Source organism: Arvicola amphibius, chromosome X (assembly GCF_903992535.2).
Source record: "Arvicola amphibius chromosome X, mArvAmp1.2, whole genome shotgun sequence".
Taxonomy (NCBI): domain Eukaryota; kingdom Metazoa; phylum Chordata; class Mammalia; order Rodentia; family Cricetidae; genus Arvicola; species Arvicola amphibius.
In genome coordinates, this window is record NC_052065.1 from 20973102 (window position 1) to 20997869 (window position 24768).

Below are 24768 nucleotides of genomic sequence, written 5' to 3' on the forward strand. Positions count from 1 at the left end.
CAGTGACCACCCTTCCCCTACAGGATGTCTCCCCTCATCATCCTCACCACTCTGCCCTTTGCTCATGCCCACCTTGCTGTCCTCTTTGGTCCCTCTGTTAGCTGGTAACTGTCAAGTACATAAATAAGTGGCCTTTGGATCTCAGCCTGAATCCCTCTTCTTCATGACTCACTGTTGATGCTGCCCCCTAACTCATTTGAGAAACCCCACTGTCCTCACCCTACTGCCTCTTTCTTGCTCACTCCATTCCTTCTAAGACCCTGCTCCTGCTCCTGCTCCTGCTCCAAGATTTAGTCATCCAGGAAGCCCTCCCTATTTGTTCCTTATCCCAGAGGTCACTGACCTTTGGACATCTCTTCCTTTTTTGGTCTGTTTCTGATTCTCTTATGTCATGAGTCTCCCTTTCCCCCAGCCCAGTTTAGTAACATAAACTTTAGGTACTAGTTTCATAAAGACATTCATTTTTCAGCATCTGATCCTTTGCGTGGGCTTGTTAGCATACATATTGCTTGAAAAGTCTCTGCCTGTGTGGCACAGGTTGGGAATGGCTTTCAGGAAAGGCATAATTTGCCCTTATTCTCTTTTATCAGACACCTATACGCAGTCACGGCACCATCAGCTTCCACGTGTGTGAGCCCACTTGATTGACAATGGCAATGTGAACTGGGAATAACCGCCATAGTTTATGGAGGAGGAAGCTGAGCCACGGAGGAGCAGAGAGCAGCCCCAGGTCTCCTGACCAGCACATGGCAACAGATGCAAGACTGAAAACCAAGGCTTCTTGCTTGACCTGGGCACTTCTGCTGGATAGGTGGGAGATGTCCCGTCTTGAACTGCCCTCTGAAGCCCTGTCTGTGCTAGCCTTCTGCATCTCCCAAGCTGGAGGTCTCCCCTGGAGGTATCCTCTGACTTGATTCTCAGCTCTCCCACTCTCTAAAGCAGGTAAAGAAACAACTTGATGCATCAGTCTACACCATGGCACTGCCTTCCTCTCCCGGTTTCTTCACTGGAGCCAACCCTGCCCTGCCTATGCAGCTCATTCTTCCGTTTGATGGCTGGCCATGTCCATATGAGTATATGAGTACCTCTTGTACATACAAATGTGTGCATGCATGTACACACCAGACCTAAACCTTCCATTTACACTCCTCAGCACAGTGCGCCAGGCCTGCTTTCTGTCTTTCATGTATGTGGAATGTGCATCCATGTCCATTCCACATGGATGTGGCGGTGCATGTGTGGGAGCCAGAGGTTGATGGCAGGTGTATTCCTCAATTGCTGTTTACTTTATTTACTGCTCCAGGGTCTCTTCCTGAACCCAGCATTTACCGATTCAGCTAGATGGCCAGCTCACCCAGAGGATCTTCTGTGACTGCCTCTTGAAGCATCGGGGTTACAGGCGGGTTTTCATACCCATTCGGGTTTTTGTGTGGACGTTAAGGCTCCTAAGTGAAGATCTCACACTTAGACAGCAAGCGCTTTACCCACAGAACCATTCTCACTGCCCCTAATTTCAAAAGCCAATCATCTTCATCTGTAGAGTTCTCAGGTAAGCAGCGCTGACTGTGTCTCTACTACACAAATCAGTGCCTGTGTGTATTCATATAGATGTACCTAGCAATGCCACCTTTGCTTAATAATACCCTGTACGCAGGAGAGCAGATCCCCCTCTGGGCTCCCAGAGTTCATGTTCTCTTCATCACATAACTGTTCTTCTGTTTGAACTTAACCTGAAAATTACCTAACCAATTTAAATTACTGGATACTAGTATATTTCAAATGCCTAATGCAGGAGCCCCCAAGTGACCATGCACTATAGACAGCACATACGAATTTTGTTCTCTAATCCATCGAACACAAATGTGGCAGGGCAGTGACCATTACCAGAGAGAAGTGGCACACATGGGAGTGGAGTAGGCCCCAAATGTGCTTGTGAATTACACTAGGCTCATGCTCCCTGTTAACACCTACGTGTGTACTTCATTGTGTAGCTCACCCCTAGGGCCTAGTTCAGAACTCCTGACAACTAACTTCTAGGAGAAAAGAAGCTGAGAACATGGTTTGTAGATGAAACATGACAAGGAGGACCTAGCTGGGGTTTGAGCTGTTACAGCCCTGCTCAATGTGACCCTGCTAGGAAGCACAAAGAATTGATCTGTCTGGGGAACACACATTTGCCTGATCTCTTTATCTGGAACATACCCTGTCATCCCAGCACTTTAGAGGGTATCAGAGGCAAAAGTATACGAAATCTAAGACCAGTCTAAGCTACATAGGGGTGTTTGAGGCCATCCTGGGCTACTTGAGACGCCGTCTCAAAAACTAACACAAAACAAACAGAAAGCAACCTGGTCAGATGCCCTAATCAATGTCAGTTGAGTCAGGCTAGAGGGCCAGAAAATAGGGAGAATATTGGGAGAACTGACTGTGATGGTGATATTGGAACAGAATACTTCAAGGGCGCACGTTGTGTAGCAGGCAGAGTTTTAATTGCTTCACCTGTCTATCTTTTGAGTAGTAAGCGAACAACTCTCTCAAAATGGGCTGTGTGGGAATACTGATGTCCTACCAACTTACTAACATCTCTCTTCATACAACTCCATGCTTGTTCATTAACTAGTGTACAAATTGCCCCAGTGCAACAATAGTTGTTATGTATAATTTCTCTATGAGTTGTCATTCACGTTTACCTTTTCGCTTAAAACATTTATCTAATCATTATTAACCTTCTGCTTGATTTTTTAAGGTGGTACTGGGGGTTGAAGCAAAGGCCTTGTACACGGTAGGCAAGCATTCTGCCACTGAGCTACATTCTCTCCTCTTCTCATTTCTTATTGAAGACAGGTTCTCAGTAATTTGCCCAGGCTGGCCGTGAACTCACTCTGTAAACCAGGCAGCTCTTGAACTTACAGTCCTCCTACCTCAGACTCCTAAACTGGGACTGCAGGCCATGCTTACTTTTTCTTTATACATGAATCATAACTATGTCACAATATTACAATCCACTATCAAAGAATATCCACAGGCTTTTTAGAAGGTGAAATTTTTCAAAGAGCTCTTCCTACTCCTAGCCAGGGAGAAAATACAGGATATAACGTAGAATTTGGATTTAACTAATGATGTCCTAAAGGAAGGACTAGAAACTGCACAGTGTCCACTTCTTACAATAATGGCATCTAGGCTGAAAAGGTGGCAGAAACAAGGTCTTCTGTCATTTTCTCTGCCACACCTTCTTCCATGCTGGAACCTCGCTTGCCAGGGATGATGTTTTTTTTCTTCCTGTCCCACCTGCCTACAAGGCCTGACAGTTGGAAAAGAGCCAACCCCTAAGTTTCCTGAGAAGTGGGGAATCCTACAAGCCCAGTGCCCTGTGGAGGACACATAGCAAGGGCAGATTATTCATGCTGACTCACTTAAAGCTTTATCAAGTTCTTTAAAGACCAGTCTTATTAAACCCACAGTCCTCGAGTTCTTCAGCACCCCCATTATCTTCGACTCTCCATTTTTACATAGGCACCACCCGGCAATGATAGAACCTTTGACACAGTATCCACCGACTCCTTCCTAGGATGCCAAGGCTGACTCTGACTGCATATCATAGGTACCATCCAGCCTTCTGAGAAGACCATGGCTTGTACCCCAATAGAAGGACCTGCTTCTAGTGAAGACATCCCCGGGAGTGAAAGTAGATTTGAAGTGATGGCCATATAGGTGAGACTGGTTCCTCTCTGCCTGATGTTTTGTAGTTGGTTTCTTTTCCCCCAATCATTTTTTTCTAAGCAATAAATTTTAATTTTATATAGAATGTTGCTTTAATTTTATATAGAATGGAAGAGGTGACGATTACAAGGGCCCCATTACCCACAAGAATTTCTCAGTGACTGAGGACCTATTATAGGAATTAGAGATGGTAAGTTCTCCCACAAAGAAAAGGGCAAGACTCTTCCCACATCCACTCAAGTCAATCTCCACTAGCACTTAGTGGGCAATGTCAGAAACCACCTTTAATCATGGGAGACGATTTGGGGTTCCCAGTTCATAGTGGTCCCCTTCATCTGCATTCTTGCTTCTCTACAGATGTTTTGACTCCCATATGGATAGCTCAACTAATATGCTGGCCTCCAAGTCATCATATTCTTACATACAACTACCCTGTGTGACTAAGCTTAAGTTCTCTCCATACTCTCCCCCCTCCCAACACCTAGAACGCCCTCAGACTTACAGTAGCCACCACGGACATTTATTTAGCTTGGTGCCCCATTCATAATCATAGACCCCCCCCCCCGACACACTGGTCCTTCTTCTACCTCATATACTCATCTGTCTCCACATCTGTCTGGTTCCCACTATCTAGCCTTCTCTATCGGTCTTTGTAAGTAAGTACTGTTTTAAGTCAAGCACCAGAACACAGTAGCTAAGATGTAGATTCACACTCCCCTTGGTCCTGTGTTCTTATTCTAAAGTGGAATGACAAAACACAACCCCTGGAGTAAACCAATACTTGTTTTCTTGTTTTCTATACCTGGAATGCCAGTCACACTGTTGTGTCTCCGCTGCTTCCCTGTCCCAATCCTGAGCTCTATGCACTATTAGGATCTTGCCATTCCTTGGCATCTCCTCTCTAATTCCTGTCCTGTGTACTCTCCCAGACTTCCCAGAGATCCAGACCTTTCATCTTCTCGGGGACTGGGATGCATGGATCAGTGTTCAACTTTTTCCTCTCCACTGGCTCTTCTTCCCCAAGAAAACAGTCTTTCACTTGGGTCTCTCTAACCACTCAACTTCCTCTACAGTTTTCAGTCACATTCCTCAAAAGAAGAGTCAGGCCTCTTTTTGAAACAGCGTCTTCTGGAACCCCAAGCCCCATGACTCTACACCACAAAAATCCTACCTACTTTGGGGAGAGAAAGGCCTGACCTACTCCAGAGAGATGTGCTAATTCTCACTCTCAGGAGTCCAACCACTGAGATGGAAATGTTGCCAATTGTTTTTAGGATGTGACAGTCTACCAAAAAAGGCAATAAACTGAGAAATGGCAAATAGATTTAATATAGAGTGTCAACTTCAAACGATTGATAGTGGCTGCCTAGAGCGCGGTGTTTAGTAGGTTTCTGAGAGAGCACCCTGGCTTGAGAAGAAGATGCCGCGATTATGAGAAATATCTGCAAACACAAGTAAAGGGAAATCAGTCGATATCTAGCAAACAGGACCCAGGAAAATCACAGCAGTGTCTTTGCACATGCTTCATGCTTATTTCCAACCCAGGACTCAGCTCTCCACCCCACCACCATGAGCCCCAGGTACTTCACTGGCACCATGACAGATACCTACATCTCACTTGTAGGAGAAACCACAGGCACCAGAGCTGCTGCTGGTACTGGCCCCAGCTCCACTAAGGCCAGCGAAGAGCCCAAATGTGAGAGTGGCAGTCAGATTGGAGCTGGTACTGAAGCCACCACTGGCACCAGCACTGGCACTGGCACTGCCACCAGTACCAACACTGGGACCGGTCCTGGCACCAGCACTCGCACCACCACTTTCTTGGGCTTTGGCTTTAGTTCCAGCTCCTGCCTGGATCCGGGCCTTTGCCCAGGGTCCAATATCAGCTTCGTCCCAGTTGCAGGGCCCAGCGGCATTCTCAGAGCCAAGACCAATGCCCATCTGAGCTCTAATCTCAGCTCTGGCCTTGGCTTCTGCAGCAGCCTCAGCTGCAGCCTTCAAATCTGCTTCCATCGCCTCTCGGTACTGAGCTGCCCATTCCTTAGGATCCTTCTTCTGCACCTGAAGTGGGAATAATAGCCCTTAGAAAGTTCACAGAAAGCTGAGCATCTGCTGTTCGCAAGGCACCATACTATACAGTGTATGTCATGTATCAACACTGTCAGTGCTATCGTAATCTTGCACCACCTGTTTCATCCCTTCATCGACTCTTAACTGGCTCTATGATATGGCTATATCAACCTGCCAACTTCTCTGAGGCTGTTTTCACATGTTATCACAAAGTCGTACCAGTTGTGAGGATTAGATGATATAGATACAGTGCTTGTCAGTGTTTGATAACGCAGAAGCTTTAAAATGCCCAGATAAGAACATTGGGACACTCTGAACACAGAACACCCCATCCCAGAGCACCCTATAACCTTCACACGCCAAGTACAAATGGCTCTTCAATTACCTTACAAGCAAACTTGAGAACTTTCATCTTGCTGGTTTCATAGTAGGAGCGTAGGCCCCAGAAGAACTCATATTCAGGAGGATTGCTGTTGGGTACTTGGGCGTAGTCCAGGTACCTATAAAAGAGAGATTCAAAATCTATCTCTAGGGTCAAATGTGAACCACTCCTGAGTGGACTAGATGGGCTGCAAATACACATATTCCCAACTAAATACTTCAGCCCTTCCCCAGTATTGAACCACGTCCTATTGGTAATGCCCAGAACTCATGTGGAAGAATTGGGGAGAAAGATGTAGGGCACTTGCTCACAGGAGAACAAAGTGTTGTGCTCCTTGTCACAATGGCCCAAGATTCCTGTTGGGTGTGTTGTAAACAGAGAGGCCATTCTGCAGGGTCCCTGCTCTGAGCACACCACATTGCAAGGATTTGGAAGGAAGACTAGCCAAGCTCTGGAAAGATACACTATTAAAAAAAAAAAACAAAAAAAAGACTGGCCCGGCCCGGCATAGTGGCGTAGGCCTTTAATTCCAGTTCTCAGGAGTTTGAAGCAGGATGATCAGGGGTTAATGGTCATCCTTGGATACATAAGTTTGAGGCCAGTTTGGAGTACATGAGGAGAAAGAGAGAGAAAAAGAGAGAGAGAACTGTTCTTGATTGACATCCTTTAGTCTCTGTCTTTCTTGTTTCTCTGTCTCTCTGTCTCTCTCTGTCTCTGTCTCTGTCTCTCCCCCCACCATGCGTGCGTGTGTGTGTGTGTGTGTGTGTGAGTGTCTGTGTGTGTGCATGCTCATGCTTCTAAACACACCTGTTTCTCTATGTGAGCGCATGCATAGTCTTCTCTGACACCCAATGATAAAAGGTAAGCTTCTACTTACAAAGTTAACAGGTTAGGACTCCAGACCCAAGTGAGCCTTTTTAAAATCACCTGTGGGCCATGCTCAACCATCCCCTCTTAGGGATCAAATCCCTCACCTGTGAATGGTACACAGTTATGTAAATGAAATCAAATGCACAAGTCAGTACCCAGCACTGTCCTGGGTTGCTTAAGGGTACCACTTGAGGCCATTTTAATGGAAATTAATTTTTATGAAGCATTACTTAGCAGAGAAAAAGGAGCCATGTTCTAAACATGATTTTTATTTGCTACCTGTGTAACCAACCCTGAGCAAATGACGTTAATTCATTAAGACTGTTTCCATCTCCCTCACAGAGTTGTTCTGAAGCCACATTTGAAACCGAAATCTGTGACCGCTCCCAGAAATAATCTGTCAATAGCATATACACATGCACACATTCAGACCGCAAACACATGCACAGACTTGCACGTACACATCCATTATCAAGAGAAACCAAATGCATGGAACACACCAACACCGGCCATAGGCACTTACTTCTGCTTCACAAACTCATCGGTAATGAGTTTCTTCACATCCCCAAAGAGTGAGTGATGGATCCTGAGAACATAGAAAGCTGAATGAACAAATAAATATATTCAGATCTGTTACTTCCCAGGTACTGGCAGAGGCATTCCCATGAGAGAAAACAGATTTACAGTACAGCGAAAGCTCAAGAGATGGTAAGAAGGTGAGCAGAGATGAGAGATACTTCCCCATCCATACAGGTCAGAACTCCGGCCCACTACCCACTCCAGTATTCCCCACCCCCACCCCACGCTCCACCAGGCTGATGCAATCTCGGGACCGTCCTCTCTTGCCAAAAGACAACACGGACAGCAAGCACTGAGAGAGCCCAATCATACCCAGGACGCAGCCCCAACTTGCGCAGCACCTCCCAGATGACAGCTGCAAGAGGAGGCAAGGAGACAAGGACAGAAAATGAGCACCTGGAATTCAGACAACAGCCACCTATTCAGCTGCATGCCCAGCCACTCACCCTCACTGGACCGATTTCCATTCATGAAGATGATACTAAGAAGCACCATAAGGAGACCCAGCTTAGGTGAGTCCTTGGTTCTAAGACAGAGAAAGTTTATGATCATGTCATCATCATAAGACACAGCTCATTAGGCCAGCCTCTCCTAGATTCCCCAGATACAGAGAATTCGGCCTACTCTGTGGTCCCAGCTATTAATGACCCAAGGGAAGGTACTTTCACTCTTGAGCCAAGGTCTCCAGTAAAATGGGAAACCACATACTATCCCTACCCAAGGTTAGCAGGACATGGACGAAACCCTGTCCACCGCATGGAAGCTCAGCCAACAGGAGTCTTTTCTTTCTCTCCCAAATTCCCCGGTCCTGAGGAATTCTAGATAGAACCCTAGTGACACTCCTGCTCTCAAGAATCATGTTCCACACCAGAAGTCCCTCCCTCCTTTGAGAGCCACCCTTCCACAGCCAGGCCAGGCACTCCGTAGAAGAGATAAGTAACAATAGGCTGATTTCCTGGGAGCTTGTTAGCAAGCAAACCTAACAGTAGGAATGGCCACTCCAGGCTCTGAAACCCTTCTGCCAGTCATAATCTGGCACCACTTCTGCTCACGGGGATCCAGCCATGTGTGGGAGCTGGGACATGGGCATTTAGACCACCTTTCCTGAGCTTCTAAGAGGAAGAAGAAGCCCCTTCCCACCCTGGCACTTTTCCCAGCTTACGTTCCCAGTATGCCTGCATCAGTGGGCTCTAAGGTACTGAGAAGAATATATAAGTGGTCACTCTTGTCAATTTCCTTCAGTTGAATTCCAAATACCTGTGGACAGAAGAATAGCTTATAAATTCACAGCATTCAGCTTTCCAGGCATTCTGTAGCTCCTCATAATAGTTAAAGTACTTTGGTGTGTGAGAGAAAAATTAATGGAATATTGTATATAAAGCATATCGTGAAGTACACATTAAACATATAATAAACATAGTAGTCATCCATAGCGTCTGTGGGCATTTGGGGAGACAGAGAGGTGAGCAACCGCACTACATGAGATGGTGTATCCAGCAGCAGACAGAGGCCAGGGCTCAGCTGCATAGCTTTAGTACAGCTGTATATCCACCAGTGACTTGTGATCAGTGGCTGCCCCTCCCTAGGCCACCGTGTGCTCATTTGCACAGTGATGGCAATGTATTAGGTCTCTGTGCTTCCTCCCAGGAGGGTGATCATATACCTTTCCTCTGTTTAAGGTTTCCCTAGTGCACCCACCCCCAGAGCTGCCCCTTCACCTTCTCCAGGGAATAGCCTGCACGTTCTATGATTTCAGGGTATACATCAGTATATTCTTTTATGATGTCCTTCAGCATATCTGCAAAAAGAGAGTGATGTAAGCATTTGCACTGTAGAGATACCAGGTGACCCTCAGGTCCAACCTACAGACCCTTTGTTGTCCACGCCATGGGTAGGGCTTATCACTAAAGATATCAGTACTGGGAGAACTTTGGAAGAAGAGACAGAACAGAAGAGGGAATGATGTCCCCAGCACATTGGAGGGAAGGCAGAGCTTAGGTGAGGGAAAGTGTAGGACTCTACCTGAGCGCCTGATGGGAATCTTTGTCTGATCTTTAGCCAACAGGTACTTCACCAAATCATTTGCCTAGAAGAGAAGGAAATGGTGAGAAGACTAAAAAATCCACAGAGAACTTCAAAGCACAACAGGGAAGTCGGCTGAGGCAGTGGAAAAGGTGGCATGTGGAGGGTGGAGTTCATACCCTTCCCTGTAAAAGAGCCACATCTCTAGGTGGGGGTGCTTCCGGTTCTTGGGATGACTGCAGCTTGGCAGCTCTTCTTCGGGCCTTGCCTCTCCGGGCTCTAGGTGACCTCAGAGAAAGCAAAGCTCTCCGAGCCCAAGCAGCCAACCGAGTCCTTGATGCTCTGCGGGCCCAAAAGGCTATGGGTCCTCTTGAAGCTCTGCGGGCCATGGAGGCCATGAGGGCCTTTGAGACCCTCCGACCACCTGTGGTCTCTGAAGCCTGACTCTGGTCACTGTTGCCGTCCTCTTCCCCATCCAGGTGCTTGGCCTGCATCAACAGAGAGGAGGGCCAACATCAGCAAGTGAAGCAGGCGGTTCTTTCTCCTAATTCAGTCTCTCTGGAAATCACCTTCGAACCCCATCTCTTCCGGGATGTATCCCCGAACCCTGCCCTTTGTAGTAATAGTCTGCCTCACTGGACCCCAGCCATCCTGAGTCATGGGTTTATCACTGAGTACCAGTTGGCAATTTCCTCCCTGAGGGGATCAGGAACAACTCAGAAATAAGGCGTGAGGCTTTTCTTCTTCCTATGCCCACCACTGACTCATCTTATAGCACCCTGGGCTAGTCCGCTCTCTGGACATCAGTTCCCTTCTCTGGAGAAGAAAACCAGACTAGTTACTTTCAGATAGGAGACTACACATACACATATGCCCAGCTCCATGCCAAAAGTGGACAGCTACTGTGCACATATAAACTGCACACAGCCAGATTGCAGCTATGTGTATTCCCATCTCACACCCCACCAGCCTGGGAGTTCTGTGGATTTAAGAACTACAGCAAATTCCTCTGAGTGCTCCCTGTGTCTTTCATGAGCAGGAATCTCTTAAATGTTTGCAGAGCAAATCAACCAAATGGCATTATGAATGTGGAGAAACAAGGGTGGTTATGGCAGAGGTCTTACCTTTTGGGTATTCTTGGCTTTGACCTTGGGCCGAGTATCCTGATTCTCCTGAACCTGGACAGCTGCACCCTCAGGCTCTGGTTCATCTGATCCAGCCTGAGAGGCAGCAGCCTCAGTCTCAGGGGCCTTTTTATTGACCTTCGGATCAGTAACACAGCTGACCTTTTTGGTCTGGGTTTCAGGCACCGTGGTAGCCTGCAGGTCAGCCTTCTGCGTCTTGGTGTCAGCTGCTGGGCTCTTCTTTTCAGCTGCGAGAACCTGGGTATCAGTCTGCTGTGTGGTAGGTGAGGCCTGGGTGACAGCTGCCTCAGAAGCCTCTGGGGCCTTTGAGACCTCTGTGGCCTTCGGGTTCTCAGATGCTTTGGGGACCTTTGGAGCCTCTGAGACCTCTGGTGCCTTTTCAGCCTTTGGTGTCTCTGAGACCTCCAAGTTCTGGGTCACGGTCAACAGGTCCTGCATCGTGGAGCCGCTGTCCTTTTCTGAAGCTTTACCCTGCAAGGGAAAGCAGGAAAGTTCACTGACCTCGCCACTCTCAACTATGCAAATGGTCCCCAAATTTGGAGGCAACACTTCTCTGACCTGTAAAGACTCCTACCTGCAGTGTGCTCTGATCACCTCATCCTAAAAAGGCCTCCCCTTCCCCTTAGTCAAAAGTAATGACAGAACAAGGGCCCGCCCACCTCCCCCCCCCCTTCCTCCTGTCCTCCTGGCTTCCCCTCCACTGGGGAGAGGGGATGCACCCCGGCGAAGAAGTGGGTGGAGAATGACAATGATGGGAGGAGAAGCATCAAGGGTTTGGAGCAGAAGCGGCTGGAAAGGCAGAGCAGAAAGAAAGAGGGGACAAATGTCGGTCTTACCTGAAAGCGAGTTGGACCTGCACCACTCTCACTTGTTTCAGACATGTCTCAAGTTCACTCGGCAAAGCTGAGTCTGAAGAGAAGGCCTGGGTCAAGTGGGGAGCCCGCTGAACGTCTTATCCCTTGCTCTGCCTAGAAGCTGATTCTCACCTTCTCTAGGGCCCCAATGCCCAGCCCCTCCCCGAGCCCCAACCAGTATGCTCTCAGATACAGAAATGCAGTCTCTAGGTCTCAGTTCTCTGCAGCCGCACCCTCCCCTCCTCCAGGAAGATGTGCCAGCGCGGCAGCTCTGAGGACCCCGCCCCCTTTTCCCAGCGCACCCCCCCACCAGCCGCAGGCCGGGAATGCGCATGCGCGTCTGCTGCAGCGCCCTTTCAACCCCGCCTGCTTTCCCAGTACAAACCCGTTCTTTGAAGTCCACCGTGCACATGCGCATTCAGCAGCTGGCCCTGTCTCCGTGCGAGCCCTTCTCAACACGCCCCTTTTTAGCTATACATAAAGCGCCTGCGCAGTGGCCACGGTCTCAGTCCAGCACCCAGCCCCTACACACGCCCCTTTCTAGGTCCGCAATGCTGTTCGGCCCCGCCCCCTCCCCAACAAGTCTTCCTTCCAAATTGTCGCAGTGTCTGGTGGTCCCAGCCCCTCCCCTACTCACATCCACCCTATCAATTTCACAGAGCCTCCAAGTCCCGCCCTTTATCCTAACACGCCCCCCTCCAAACGGTAAAACCCAAATTGGTTTGGCTCCTTCCCTGTAACACCCCCTCCTCAACTCAGGACTGAACAAGTGATTCCATCTTGGGCCCAGCCTAACAGGGTCCAGTACCCTCCCTTCCTAGATGGATAGATTCGGTAAGATTTGGCTCTTAAGGCAGGTTTTCTCCAGATCCCAGAGGGTGGGGCCGACCCCTAACAGGCTCTCATCCAACGCTGGGGCCCATGGCTCACCTCCTCCTCCAATTCCCGAGTGCATCCACTTTCTTCAAGCCCCTCCGAAACTCAGATACTGCCCTCCCCACTAAAGGCCGGAAGTGGTCCCGCCCCTTTCCGCCTCCCTAGGGGGCCTCCGTCCCAGCCCGTCTGCCCTTCCCCCCCATCACTTCTTATCCCCCCCACCCCTTATTCACTCTGTCTAACTCCGGACTCCCTATTTCCCATCACGTTTCCTATTTACTCTACAAAAATCTCTTCCCATTCCTTACATCGTCCTCTGTATTACCTATGCACACACACCCCCAAATGTTCCTTAACCCGTCTCTGCATACCCTATTCTCTCTGGATCTCCTCTTCCTTCTCACATTGCCCCGTATTCCTCGTTCTCCTCCCAACATGCACAGTTCCCCTTTTTCTCTCCTCCACCTCCGCCAGTCTCTGCTGTCCAGTCCATACACAGCCTACTACTTTCTTGGTCGTTCTCTTTCCCACACCGCATTAAATGCAGCACCTCTGCTCCAGCTACAGTAGTGAAATAAGAATTGTCCACCTGCCCAGCTGTAGCTTTCAGGGGGTTAGAACCACCGTCTGGTCTCCAGGAAAGTCCAGTCTTACCCGCTCACCTTGTCCTCTAGGGAGTCTGGGATGCGTGTGACTGCTCTCAGTCCCTCTCGAGAAGTCTCAGCCTCCTGTACTAGAGCTGCAGACAGCCCAGCCCAGCCCAGCCCCTTTCCGCAGCCCCCTACCCCCGCCCTCGGGGGTGGGGCAATGGGGCCCTGCTCAATGCTGTCTGACGCCAAAGCCCATGTTTGTGCCTCTGTACCAGGCTCAGTCTGAAGCCCTTCCAACCCAAACTGCCCCACGAAAAAGATTCATTCATTGAATTTATTTATTTTATATCGCTGTTTTTTCTTACTACAAGTAGTATGTTGTGTAAAAATCAAAAAAAATGCGGAAATATGTAACGGACAATGAAAGACTGCCTTTAATCTCATTCCCCAGAAATAGTCATGATTAACGTTTTGATAGACATTCCTCCTATTTTTTTCTATTCATAGTCTGATTACTTGTGCTTTCTCTCCACACAGACTACATACTATACCTACTGTTATGTAACTCTTTTTTCAGTTATGGATTCAAACCTCTTTTCCTTGGTGCATATTTTTCTCAGTGGCGCACGTTTTCTTGTATAGGTGTCTTATAATTCATTTGTTTGATTCAGCTTGCATGTACTCCCTTTTTTCGCACCTTTACAAGCAATGCTACAAGAAACATCCTGGTATCTATATTGGACTCTTGCAGCTTTATAATATTTTGCTGTGTTGAATCATTTGGAAAAACGTCCATTTTCAGTGTAAGTTAATTATGCAAAGTAATGAGTTTTATTATGGCATTTTCATACTCACCCTCATTAACATTTCTAGTTTGAGATGGCACTTGTCACCTAATAAATTCACACAAAGAATTGGGTCTCTTCAAGAGAACAAGATAAAATATAAAAACAAAGAGAAGTAGACAAAATCATTATTAGGGATAGAGTATCTGAATGCTGACCCAGAAAACTGGAAAATGCAGACCTGGTAAAGTTTATTAGAGACTCTAATGTACTACGTGACAGAGAAGTAAAATTCAAGATCTTCCTCATGCATTGGTCTGCTTCATGAGGTCACCTTTACCTTTACTAAACAAAGCCCTGTGCTCCACAGACATTTGACTCACATCCATTTCACACACCACCAAGGCAGGCTTATGGACTCCTGTTTCATAGTTTGTGAACTGCTACTTCCCCAAAGTTTGTAATGTCGCACTACTGCTTTCTGGCCTCCTAGGCCCTCTCTCTGCTACTCACATTGGACCAGTCTCTCATCTTCTTCCAATTCTGGCACCCCAAATTCCTCTCCCTTCCAAATTATGACAAAGCTTCAATAACAAGATAATAAAGTTCCCAAACCTGACAGACAGTATCGACGGTCTTTTAAAGAGCCTTCCAGCTGGAAACAGCATGGGTGTTATAGGTGTGTTTTAGCGAGAAGGTCTTAGATGTTGTGTGGGGATTAAGTGTCTTCTTGGAAATAGAGAGCATAGCTATGACGTTGGAAGCCATCCAAGCAAGCAGTGCTTGTGGTTTGTCGTAGAGTGCTAGCAGGGAAGATAGTGGGGAGATGGGTGGGGTGGGGCTCACAGTAGGACTTGATGAGTCATTGGATTGTGTAGGGTTGGATTGGAAAGGAGAACATATTCAAATCTTAACAGATGGTGTGAATGGTGACCCCTTCACTAAGACATGGAGGAAATGAATGTTGGGTGTTTTTTTTTTTGAGGCACCCGTGGTACATCCAGGTGGAAAGGCAGTTGAATAAGCGTGTCTGAGACTCAAGAAAAAGACCTGAGTAGAGGCTGTCAATCTAGAAACTGTCATTATATAGATGGGTCTTTCATTCACAAGAAAGTGCACCCAGGAGGAAGAAATGCATCGAATTGGAAGATATTGTACACAGAAGTGAGTCCTGGAGTCCAGATCCATGTATGGATGGTATGGAGGAAGTAAAAGAAAAGCTGTAAGGAGTGACCAAGAAAAGACTGGATTTGAAAAGAATTTTTAAGATATGGTTCTCAACCTATGGGTCGAGAGGGTCGAAGGACCCCTTCACATGGGTCACCTATCAGATATCCTGCATATCAGATGTTTACGTTATGATTCATAACAGTAGCAAAATTACAGTTATAATATAGCAAGGAATATAGAATTGTGGTCGGGGTTACTACACCATGAGAAACTGTATTTAGGGTCACAACACTAAGAAGGCGGAGAACCACTGGTTTACGGGATAGAGAGGTTGGACTGGGGACAGTTTGAGTGTTAGAGCACTTGCCTAGCATGCATGGGGCCCTGGGGTTTCATCTCTATCACTGGTTTTTAAAAAATACATATATTGCTGATTTTTTAATAGCCAGGCGTGGTGTCATACAATGGTAATTCCAGAACGTAGGGGCCAAAGACAGTAGATTAACTAACCTGAGATACACAGGGGGAGAAGATGAGAAAAAGGGAGGGGGGGAATAAATGGGTTTATGATGTCAAATATTGCTGGAGTCTAGAAAAACAAAGCATAGAAAAAAGTCTGGGCATATTTACACGTAAATCTCTGGTGACCTTGGAAGGAATATCTTTTGCAGAGTCAATTGCTAAATGCATAACCTGATATCCACTCTCTTCATTTTCTCTAGTCATAAAACATCTCATTTTCGGACACATAAGCTCTGCCCCAGACAAAGGCCAAGAAGACTATGGTTCTACTTTAGGACGGCATCACAGTAAGTGAAAAGAACCTGGTTCCTGACAGCTTTGGGGAATGGACTCTGGCTTTCTTTTAATGAGATGAATGGTGTATATCTCATGTAGCCATTGTTTTCATATGTCTCATATAGCCATTGTTTCGTATGTATGTGTCATGTAGCTATTGTTATTTAGGAATCGATGTCGTGCAACAGTTCCCTGGTGTTTCTGAATGTCTGAATGTTTCATATACGGTATTCATGACAGTGAGTAAATTTTCAAGAAACACCTGAACTTGCCATCTATCCAATCTATTTGCCAGTCTTTTTTCTTCTGTTTTTTTTTAACTTCTGAAAAGTATATCCAGTTGCTTATATTCCAGTAAACAGAGCACTTCACTGTCAACTGACACTTTCTCTTGTCTGGGAACTTCTCATGTAACTGCTCCCCCATGCTCTGTCTACACTCTCGTTCAGTTTCCAACATTTCAAACTCCACATTGTCTCATCCATGATATCTAGAGGAACAGAATTAGAACCTTGCATGTTATTGAATTTAATGAAGTAAGCTAACTCTTGGTTCAAGTTCGTCAGAGAGGTAGGTAATGCCCTTCCTCAGTTTTACTGCTTTCCTAACACAATGCCATAAATGTCCTTATCTTAGGACATGGAGCTCAGAGAAGGGCGCTGGGGAGGGGGGCAAACTTAACTGAAGGGACAAAAAAAATTAGTTCCAAGTCTTTACCCTTTGACTAGGGAAGTTTCCTTCCATTTCCTTCTTATGTACTGTAGAATCTTCTGAGCATCACCATTGATCTATAAAATCTGAAGAACCTAAGTCATTATGCCCAAGGCCTGTTTCCAATACCTATAGACCATCAGAAAAATACCTGAGATTATGGTCAGCAGGCACACGCACTTGCCCTAAAGCGGATGACTCAAGTTTGATCCCAGGGTCCCACAAGGCAGAAAGAGAGAACAGATTCCAGAAAGTTGTCTTCTTACTTCCACATGTGCACCATGGTACACTCACATACACACACGCACAACACAATACACACATGCACACACTCTCACACACACTACAACACACTCTCACACACAACACACACACTCACACAGACCACAACATACACACAATGTGGAATAAAAATGTTTTAAAAGAAAAGAAAAAAATACCTGAGATTACATAGGGTCCCCCATACCAACTTGGGGGAAACATGAAAAGCTGATTTACCGTTAGACACTTCAATTGAGGAAATGCAGATGTCTGGCTCGATGAAACTGTCTTATGTCGGAACACTGAGGTTCCAGAGCCCTGAAACTGAAAGAGGGAATGCAAAATAGCCCTGCCGACAATCCTGCCTAGAAAACTCCTCTTCCCCTGAGCTGTAGGGAATCAGTGTTTATGAAGTTTGGAAAATTCAGAGACAATGCTGGAAAAGAGTGATAAAAATTCCTTCCAGAGCTACCTATTATTTCTACTGTCACCTAAGATGCACAGCAAACTATAAATTAGTGATCAGACATTCTCAGTCTTTGGACTCCACAGCGTCTTTCAGTACTGGGGAAAGCCATGCTTGGTGGGCCTTTTCTGTCCACTACCCTCATTGGCAGCTTACTCCTCTCCATTTCAAAGTCTCCCCCTCCCTCCCCCTCTCCCTCTGCCTCCCCTTGTCTCTCTTCCTCTCCCTATTCCCCAGTAAGGTTTCACTGTGTAGCACTAACTTTCCTGGCATTCAGTAAGTCGACCAGGCTGGTCTTGAACTCACAGACACCTCTGCCTGTATCTACTTCTAGAGTGCTGGGATTAAAGACATCACGACACCGCTGTTCTCTCTTTTGATCTCCTGGGCGAATCCTGTTGTAAGACAATTTAACTCACTCCGTGTTACTCTAAACTCTGAGGACTGTCTATGCAAAAGAAGAGAGAGGCAGACAGACTACCTTTTGTTAAATAAAAGGCAGATTACTCATATATAATGAAATCCTGATATCTACTTCTAGACTAATACCACTTCTCCCAGGTGCTTTATACAAAGAAGCCTCCTAAAAACAAACCTGTGAGAAAGGATTGGGCCATCGAAAAGAAAACGGGGACCAACTATCTACTAGGCACCATCACAAAGGTGACCCTTGCTCATAACAGGCTTACATTTGAGCAACTCGTTTTGAAGTCCTCTTCTGGCTACAGGGAGCTGTTTCTTTACTCCCCAGAAAACTTTGCAAAAGCATGAAGGCTTACATTTATACAGTGTGAGTACCAGCCTCATTGGATAGAGGACAGCATTGGGGGATGAGAAATATAACATACCAGAGGCAAATTATTATCTAATGGGTATGGAGCACAAAGGGGATATGGGCCCAGCTCAATGGATGTCAAATACCAGCATTTTAAGCATGACACTACATTGCCTGTGAGCTGTTAAGTCTCATATGCTTTCCAAGTACTGTGATTTGCTTTGTATGTTGTTTATCTCCCAAGGATTCATGTGCTGAAAGCTTGAGACTCGGTGGAATGATTTGATTAGTGGAATCTTTCAGAGATGGGGGCCCAGTAAAAAGCAACTATGTCACTGGGCTAATCCCTGTTGGGAGAAAATGGTGTCATTTTCTTGAGACTCAGATGAGTTTCTATAGTTGTGAATTGATATTAAAAGTCACACCTTACCATTTGACCGCTCCTTGTTTGTGCTTCCACCATGATGCTATTATTCGTGTTGAAATTCAGGCAAGGCTGCAAGAGATAGGTCCAACTCATCTTGGACTTTGAACGCGAAGCCTCAGGCACTTTGCTATAGCAATAGAAAACAAAATAAAACGCCAGCACCCTTCCTAAATATGTTAAAGGCATTACGGTATGATTTCCATATGTGGAGGCAAGTCTAACTGGATATTTCCATTTAGAAAGTGTCATGAGACATACTTTTCAAGCCAGGTTTGATGGTGGAAACCAGTAATCACCATGCTTGCGAGGCAGAGGCAGGATGATTCCTCACATTCCAGGCCAGCCTGGTTTACATAGTGAGTTCCAGGCCAGCCAAGGCCTACAGTGTGAGACCCTGATTCATGAGAGAAAATATTTTATTTCATTTATGAGGTCAACAATAATGTTTTTAACATTTTTATTCAATTCTGAGTGTAAATGGCAACAACTCAAACAAAAGAACGTTATAAAAAGGGTCCCACGCCTCAACCTTCCACATCTCCATTCTTTTGAAATGTTGTTTTCATACCAATGTATATTGTATTGTTGACCATATTTCCCTCCTCTTCTTATCCTCCTTTCCCTTAGCCCTCTTCGTTCTCCTAGGCACTTTCACTTCTGCTTATATATACATGATTTTATGTATCTATATAGAGTCTAAGAACCACAAGCAGGAGAAACTATATATGTCTTTCTGAGACAAGCTTAATTTGCGTAATAAAATATCATCTCCAGTTGAATCTGTTTTCCTAGAAACAATGTAACTTTGTTCTCAAAGCCACGTTTTTTTTGGTTTTATGTCCACCATTGGGTCTCTCTACAACTTTTGATAATGCTACTTCTTAGTTTATGAAATTGAGACAATATCCCCTTTACTCCCCAAGATGGTAATGAAGATACTCTTCGTGTACAGAGCTTACTTGTTTTTCTCTCTGCTCCTCTACAAGGGCTAGCATCAATACTTTTTGTTATTGTTTAATTTGTAGTCTAAAAAATATGTAGACCTCATTTTTCTATTTTGTATCTTTTACAATGATTTCAACTGCCTGCTTTTTATTTTAAAGTATTTTTTATTTTTTGAGATTATAATTACATCCTTCCCCCTTCCCTTTCCTCCATCCAATCCCCCCCACATACTCCTCCCTCACTTTCCTGTCAAATCCATTGCCTCTTTTTAAAAAATGTGGTTACATGTTTTCTATGAATGTATGTGTGTACATCTATATCCCTAAATATATAAATATAACCTGCTTAGTCATATTTCTATCTTCTAAAGGCTGACCATTGGTATGGAATAACCAGTGTGCTCTTCCTTGGTCAAGACTCTCTCCCAACCTTAGCATTCTTTAATTGCCTGCAGTCCTTTGACTAGGGTTAAGGTCTCATGACCTCTCCACCTTCTATGTTAGCATGTCTTTTGGGATCTTCCTTGTTCAGATCATGTTTAGGCAGCCATGTTGTTGAGAGCCTTTATGGGTCTAGCTTCTCTGACATTTCCAGGAGACACAAATCTTGCAACTTCTTGTCTGCAGTTTGGTTGATTGTGATCTTCTGGAATGATCTTTCTCTCCGTTGCAAGAAGTTTCCTTGAGGAAGGGTAAGAACTGTGCTTATCTATAAGTACCAGAAGGCACAATGCCAGCTTCAAAGGGAGGGAAGCAATCAGTACTACTACACATCCATGATGTCTGTGAACACACAGCTGACATGGCACTATAACGCATGCAATAGTAGCATGAACACATTAGCCGTCACCACCATCTCTCTGAGAAAACCATGCGTGGCACTGGAAACCTAGGTAGGGTCTTGTGAAGTCATGGATCTTGGAGGAGAACCTACAACCACCACTTTTCAAAGCCAGCGTTATTCCTAACTGCCTAAAAACGAAGATATTAGCCGCACATCACCCACCAGTGCCTTGCATTATCTCTTTGATCTTTCCTTTTACGTTATACATATTATTGACATTTGTGTTCTGTTCTGAAGTATTAACGAGATCTTCCTCTCTTTGTCTTCCAGGGTAGCTCTTAAACCTAAAAACCAATAAACAGTATTTACATTGTCTTGACTTTGTAAATATTTTTTTCCAAAATCCAGCTAAGTAGTGAGCCAAGAATACACTTCCTTCTTTACAAGTCCAGTGTCATAAACCATGGGCCTCTTAGAGGCGACTGTGTTCTAGCATTATGTTCTCTTATACTCCATTAGTTGCTTATAACCATATTTTATCTTATTTTATATTTGAATCACTACTTTCTTACACATATATAGACTTTGTAACAGGTTTTATTCTTCCATAAATGATGTGCTTTTATTATGTCAACTCATTGAACAAATATTTGTTGAGTGTCTGCTATGTGCTAGATGCTGTTCTGCGAGCTGGAGCCATAGCAGTGGAGAAGACAGACTCCAATACCTGCTTCTCATAGAGCTGCTATGGGAAAGAGAGGAAACAATCAGATCAAGAAATAAGATCTGAGCCAGACAGTGGTGGTGCATGCCTTTACTCCCAGCACTCGGGAGGCAGAAGCGGGAGGATCTCTGTGAGTCCAAGGCCAGCCTGGTCTACAAAAGCTAGTTCCAGGACAGGCTCCAATGCTACAGAGAAACCCTGTCTCAAAAAAAAACCATAAATAAAGAAAGAAAGAAAGAAAGAAAGAAAGAAAGAAAGAAAGAAAGAAAGAAAGAAAGAAAGAAAGAAATAAGATCTGTAACAACTTAAATAAAGTGCTATGGAGAAAATAAAATTCAGGTGTAATGGTGCACTCCTTAATTCCGGCATTCAGAAGCCTAAAGAAGGGAGAGCTGGAGTTTGAGACCAGGTTGAGTGCTATATGAGTTACATAGTAAAGCTCTATCGCATAGAAACAAGGAGCAGGGGGACAGGGAGGAACTAAAAAACCAGAGAGAGAGAGAGAGAGAGAGAGAGAGAGAGAGAGAGAGAGAGAGAGAGAGAGAGAGAGAGAGAGAGAGAGAGATCAGTGAAGAAATGAAGTTATTTCAGTTTTAAATAGGTTGGTCAAGAAGTTACTCCATGAAATGGCAAAATGTGAACAAATCTTACATAAAATGAGAGAGCTAAGTGGATATCTAGGAAAAGATTTTCCAAGCAGAAAGGTCAGTGCAAACACATACCCATGGCATCTTTGCCCATCCCTGGCATTTTGAAAGAACATGAAGCAATAGAAGGAGAAGGGAGAAAAGTAACAGGCTGAGTGATGAGAACGGAAATGAGGGCTTGCCTGCCTGGCCCCTCACATAGGCTCACTCAGTGAACCTTGGTGGCTTCCACCATTTTAACAGAGAGACAGAAGGATGCGGATTGGGTCTTAAGGGGACCTGGAAATACACTGGTGGAGGACAGAAGACGAGAACCAGCGTGGGAGCTGCTGCAGAGCTGAGACGGAGTCGCGGGCTTCTGGATTCACTGTTGGGCTGCCTACTCTAGACGTCCTTCTTCAGCTGTAGGAAATTAACGTCTAATACATTTTTATTTTGGTTTGGGGTAGAATTTCTCACTATGTAGTGCTGGCTAACTTGACACTCACTATGTAGACCAGACTGACCTCAGAGCTGCAGCAACCCTCCCCGGCCTTGCCAGTGCTGGGGTGGATGACAGCTATGCAGCACCATGCCCAGCTCCTGATACCTTTAAAAAACTTGTTTAAAATTTTTTCTACCCCTTTTCCTCATCCTGGGTCACCTTGTCCAGCCTTAATAGGAGGGGAGGTGTCTAGTACTACTGCAACTTAATATGCCAATTTGGTGGATAGCCATAGGAGACCTGCCCTTTCCTGAACAGAAACAGGAGGAGTGGATGCCGTAGGGGCAAAGGGAGGGGAGAGGGACTGGGAGGAAAGAAGGAAGGGGAAGTTGCAGTCTGGACATAAAAATAACAATTAAAAAACCCTTTTCCATACAATATATTTTGACTATATTCTTTCCCTTCCCCAAACTCCTTCCAGATCATCCCCACTCGGCTGCCCACCCAATTTCATGCTCTCTTTGTCTCTCTGTGTCTGTCTGTCTGTCTGTCTGTTTCTCCTCACAAAATCCAGGAAAAACAAAAAAATTAAGAAAACAGATTTTAAAAAAGGAAAAATCAATATGGAAAATATACCAAAACAAAATCAAAAACCACACACAATGTTTCATTAGTTTTCTTTTAGTCTGTAGCTCACTTCTCTGAACGTTATGTCTCTGCTATGTTGATCTGTGTCTTTGACATTTTTTCATATTTCCTGTTTGTTTTGTTGTTTCACTTTACATTCCAAGAGTTTTCCTCTATATTATTTTCCAATCTTTCTGTTGACATTTTTATTTCCAGCAACTTCTTTTCCATTTCTGAGGTGTATTTCTTTTCTCTGATCTTGTTTTGTAGTATCTAATTCTTGTTTCATACATGTCATATTTTCTTGAATGATTAGCAGGTATAATTTTTCTCCTGAAGTTCTCTTTTGTTAATCAAATTCCCGACTTTCTCTGAGTTCATTTGTTCTATTTGTTTGTTTTGGCTTCTTGCTTTTATGGTGCAGGTTTTCTTAATTTTCCTGGGAACCCTTGGCTATCTGTTTGTCTTTAAGAGAGAGTGGGCACCTGATGGAGTTTTCTCTGTTGCTATATAACAAAGCTTTTCTGAAGCTAGGACTGTCCCCTATGAGGAAAGTTTTTTCTTCTTCTGTTTTAAATAGATGGTCTCACATATTCTAGACTGTCCTTAAATTCCCTATGGGACTGAGGACGAACTTGAACTTCTGATCGTCCCGCCTCTACCTCTTGAGTGCTGAACTTAGAGATAAGCTACACTACATCCCATCTGCACAGGGCTGAAGACTGACCCAGCATTTCATGACTGTTAGGCAGGCATATTCTACTGACTGAGTTACATCCCTAATGCCTGCACCTGCACTGGGAAAACTGCAATGGGAAGCTTTGAGTGGGCTTGGATTAGGTGGCAACTAATAATATTTGGGACCCCCAAAGGCCAGAATGAGACTTTGTTGTGCAGTGTTGAATGTCATAGGGAAAATCCTGGTGTCTTTGTCATCTTTGTGCCAGTTTCTGAAAAGTCATCAAAGGCTTTTGCCCTTGTAGATAGATGCTGGATGTCTTGGGAATGTAATCTATGTTCATATAAGTGTAATAAAGGCTCTGATACATACTGATGGCCTCTGTACGGGGGACACTACTCAATCAGCTCTGCTTCGTTCTGCGCTTTCATGTCCCCAATGGGACAAGGAGCTTCCCATGCTCTTTTGTTGGTATTTTTGAGACAGGATCTCACTGTGTAGGCCAACTTGGCATGGAACTCACCATGCAGCATAGGCTGGCGTCAAATTCGTAGTTTTTCTGGAAAAGTTCCCCAAATGCTGGGCTTATAAATGTGTGGCACTATACCTAGCAGCTGTACTTCAATTTTTGCCATTCCTCATCCCAGCATGCACTCACTGAATACGTACCAGATTTCAAACATTTCCAAAGTGCCTGCTCAATGCTGACACTTTAGGAAATGACACTGTTATCCTCATTTCACAGATTAGGGGACTGAGGTAGCAGAGTGGTTAAGTTTCCTCACTGAATATTATGCAGCCAGGAAGCAGCCGAACTGCAATTCCAACCCAGATGTTGTCAGTCCCGAGCCTCTATTTTAAATGACGGAATGCTCTTCTTTCTCTTCTCCAGTGCAGCCCATCTTGACCTCTGGCTGTTCTTGAGATTGGAAATCGCATGTCTGGAACTCCTACACCGTTATAGTCCCTCCTGTGTCAAGACTAAAGTGAGCAACAGAAAAGACCAACATCGGGTACTTGTCTTTCCAACCCTTTTAAAAGGTTGCTACCTTTTTAAGATGATCAGTGCTCAGTGACCTTTCTCTGGCTCCAGTTATTGAGCTCCAGTGGATGTTTATAGGAAAGAAAAACCCCACCCTGAGCCAACATAGCAAACAGACAGACCCAGCACTCTGGTATGCTTAGTTTCCATTCATCTTACAGCTGGATGAAGGGGAAAAAGGAGGCACCGAGCTGGCCCTTCTCCAGGCAAGATGCCAGCCTAAGCTCTTGGACAATCCTGGTTTGTGTAGGCCTCAATGCCACATTCAGAGACTTCCCCACCCTTCAGCATGGTCCCTCCCTCTCAAGAGAAGGCTACCTGCAGATTTAAAAGAGGAAGGCCTTGGGATTCAGACATTCTGGATGAGAACAGCAGGCCCAGGCCAGAAGTGGCACC

General features: G+C 45.3%; 1 protein-coding gene and 1 non-coding gene across 5 annotated transcripts; both read right to left on the bottom strand.

Annotated features, from left to right (window-relative positions):
* Positions 1-5026: 5026 nt before the first annotated feature.
* On the bottom strand, positions 5027-13268 carry Maged2 (MAGE family member D2). Of its 4 annotated transcripts, none has more exons than XM_038316532.1 (13): positions 13181-13268; positions 11625-11697; positions 10768-11259; positions 9823-10131; positions 9644-9707; positions 9340-9419; positions 8784-8878; positions 8068-8147; positions 7934-7976; positions 7566-7628; positions 6176-6290; positions 5332-5781; positions 5027-5162 (listed from the first exon to the last, which is right to left on the bottom strand). In XM_038316532.1, exons 2-12 carry the CDS (start codon positions 11667-11669, stop codon positions 5335-5337), a joined length of 1833 nt encoding a protein of 610 aa, XP_038172460.1. In that variant the 5' UTR covers positions 11670-11697; positions 13181-13268; the 3' UTR covers positions 5027-5162; positions 5332-5334. The 4 variants fall into 4 exon arrangements, with proteins under 4 accessions (XP_038172460.1, XP_038172461.1, XP_038172458.1 ...); XM_038316533.1 differs by having other exon boundaries at positions 13173-13222; XM_038316530.1 differs by lacking the exon at positions 13181-13268 and adding an exon at positions 12573-12656.
* LOC119805645 lies at positions 6463-6589 on the bottom strand. The gene has a single exon (XR_005283959.1). It is a non-coding gene; the product is annotated as a small nucleolar RNA SNORA11 (small nucleolar RNA).
* Positions 13269-24768: the final 11500 nt, after the last annotated feature.

Bases quoted from the DNA above. Each gene is read 5' to 3' on its own strand.
- Maged2 (XM_038316532.1), bottom strand. From the start codon at position 11,669: ATGTCTGAAACAAGTGAGAGTGGTGCAGGTCCAACTCGCTTTCAG. The intron at 8,879-9,339 runs GTGAAGGGGCAG...TTCTGTCCACAG, and splicing joins CAGGCTATTCCCTGGAGAAG to GTATTTGGAATTCAACTGAA. The intron at 6,291-7,565 runs GTAAGTGCCTAT...TCTCTTTTATAG, and splicing joins GATGAGTTTGTGAAGCAGAA to GTACCTGGACTACGCCCAAG.